The 1,780-nt window shown below is 44.7% G+C and overlaps 1 protein-coding gene across 2 annotated transcripts in view; it reads right to left on the bottom strand.

Moving 5' to 3' along the window:
• Nucleotides 1-1,094: 1,094 nt before the first annotated feature.
• LOC135104317 (uncharacterized) overlaps nt 1,095-1,780 on the bottom strand; it is a 122,640-nt gene continuing 121,954 nt past the window's right edge. For both annotated transcript variants that reach the window (XM_064011577.1, XM_064011576.1), the window contains exon 6: nt 1,095-1,232. In XM_064011577.1, the coding sequence (XP_063867647.1) occupies nt 1,155-1,232 (78 nt within the window). In that variant the 3' untranslated portion in view covers nt 1,095-1,154. The remainder of the gene's footprint in view (nt 1,233-1,780) is intronic.

Raw genomic sequence — 1,780 nt, 5'->3', positions numbered from 1 at the left:
CCTCGATTCTTCAATTTTGTTCGCCAACACTGTTTGTTATTGATACTCGTGCTGCCTTTCCACGTTGGGCCTGTGTGCCGCTCCTGTGATTGATAGCCTCTTCCCTCTTATGCCTCACCCCGTCCTCCTCTTCCTCCTTCACCCTCTGCTCTTATGCTCCTATCCCTCTTCTTTCCCTTCCTTAATCCAACCAACCTCTCAACTTCCCCTATTTTCCTTTTTATTATTATTTTTTTCCTGCCCACCAACTTCCGTCTCAGTCTTTTACAGCGGCGGTAATGTTGAAAGGTTAATTCCACTGAGGGAGGAGCGCCCCTGGAGAGAAAGGAGAGGGGGAGAGAGAGAGAGAGAGAGAGAGAGAGAGAGAGAGAGAGAGAGAGAGAGAGAGAGAGAGAGAGAGAGAGAGAGAGAGAGAGAGAGAGAGAGAGAGAGAGAGAGAGAGAGAGAGAGAGAGAGAGAGAGAGAGAGAGAGAGAGAGAGAGCGTCGCAGCTGGTGGGATAATTTCACCGGAAGGAATAAATTAGTAAACACAGAAAGGCCCGCCACTGACTGGATGAGGGTCGCAAACTTTGAGAAAAGGACCACAAATTTGGGCACCCCAAGTCGTGTCCTTATTGGGCGAGGAGGAGACGGAAGGCACTCACTGGTGGCGGGGCGAAGAGTTGGTGCGTTTGATTAATCTGAATGAAGGAACCTGCTGGGACTGTGAGCATTGTGGCGTGCCTTGTATCTTGGATGGACGGTTCTTAAACTCGTGTTCTTAAACGCTTTGCTCCCTCACCACGGTTATTTTCAAAGGCCACATAGACGATCAGCCGGGTTCTCAAGAGTGTATCCCATGCTAATTGTGTAGAAATTTTGTTCATCTGTCATTAGAACCGTAAAAACATCCTTAAAAAGCCGTGCAACTTCAAAAAAAAAGTCGTTTAAAAGCAGTGAGGGTGGAGAGCAGAAGTGTTTCAGAATAAACTCTTCAGCCTTCAACCTTCAAGAACGCTTTGCAACACCTGAAATAAAGAAGAGGAGTAGGAGTAGGAGAAGGAGGAGGAGGAGCAACAATGAAGCTAACGACAGCAAAGATGACACAAACACTCACCTGTCTTATTAGCCTGGTAGTAGAGAAGATAAGGAATCATTTCAAGATTCTATGGCTTTAGGGTCCAGAAAAAATACACGGAATTCCAAATAATGACGCTGCCTCCGTTTGCTGTGTGCAGGAGAACGTGGCGACCTGCGAGAGAGAGAAGCAACAAACTCAAAAGAGAGAGAGAGAGAGAGAGAGAGAGAGAGAGAGAGAGAGAGAGAGAGAGAGAGAGAGAGAGAGAGAGAGAGAGAGAGAGAGAGAGAGAGAGAGAGAGAGAGAGAGAGAGAGAGAGAGAGAGAGAGAGAGAGAGAGAGAGAGAGAGAGAGAGAGAGAGATTACAGTAGAAAGAAACGATTAGAAAACATAAAAAAAGGGAAACAAAATTAAAATCATACCACAATGAAATCAAGAAATACCATAACACAAACATTAAAAGAAATACTGGAGAAGTAAGGTGTGAGAGAGAGATAACAATAATAATTACCTGTCTCTAAATCTTTACTTTTGATTAACAAATATCATGACAAAAAAAAAAAAGAAAATCCCATAACTCAACATTGGATTTACACCTTTAATAACTTGGACAGCCTTAACATATGACAAGCCTTCCCTCACCCACCCACCCACCCACCCACCCACACACACACACACACACACACACACACACACACACACATTCATACTCCGATAAGATT

The sequence above is a fragment of the Scylla paramamosain genome, chromosome 10 (assembly GCF_035594125.1).
Source record: "Scylla paramamosain isolate STU-SP2022 chromosome 10, ASM3559412v1, whole genome shotgun sequence".
NCBI lineage: Eukaryota > Metazoa > Arthropoda > Malacostraca > Decapoda > Portunidae > Scylla > Scylla paramamosain.
This window is presented reverse-complemented; position numbering and strand designations above follow the sequence as displayed.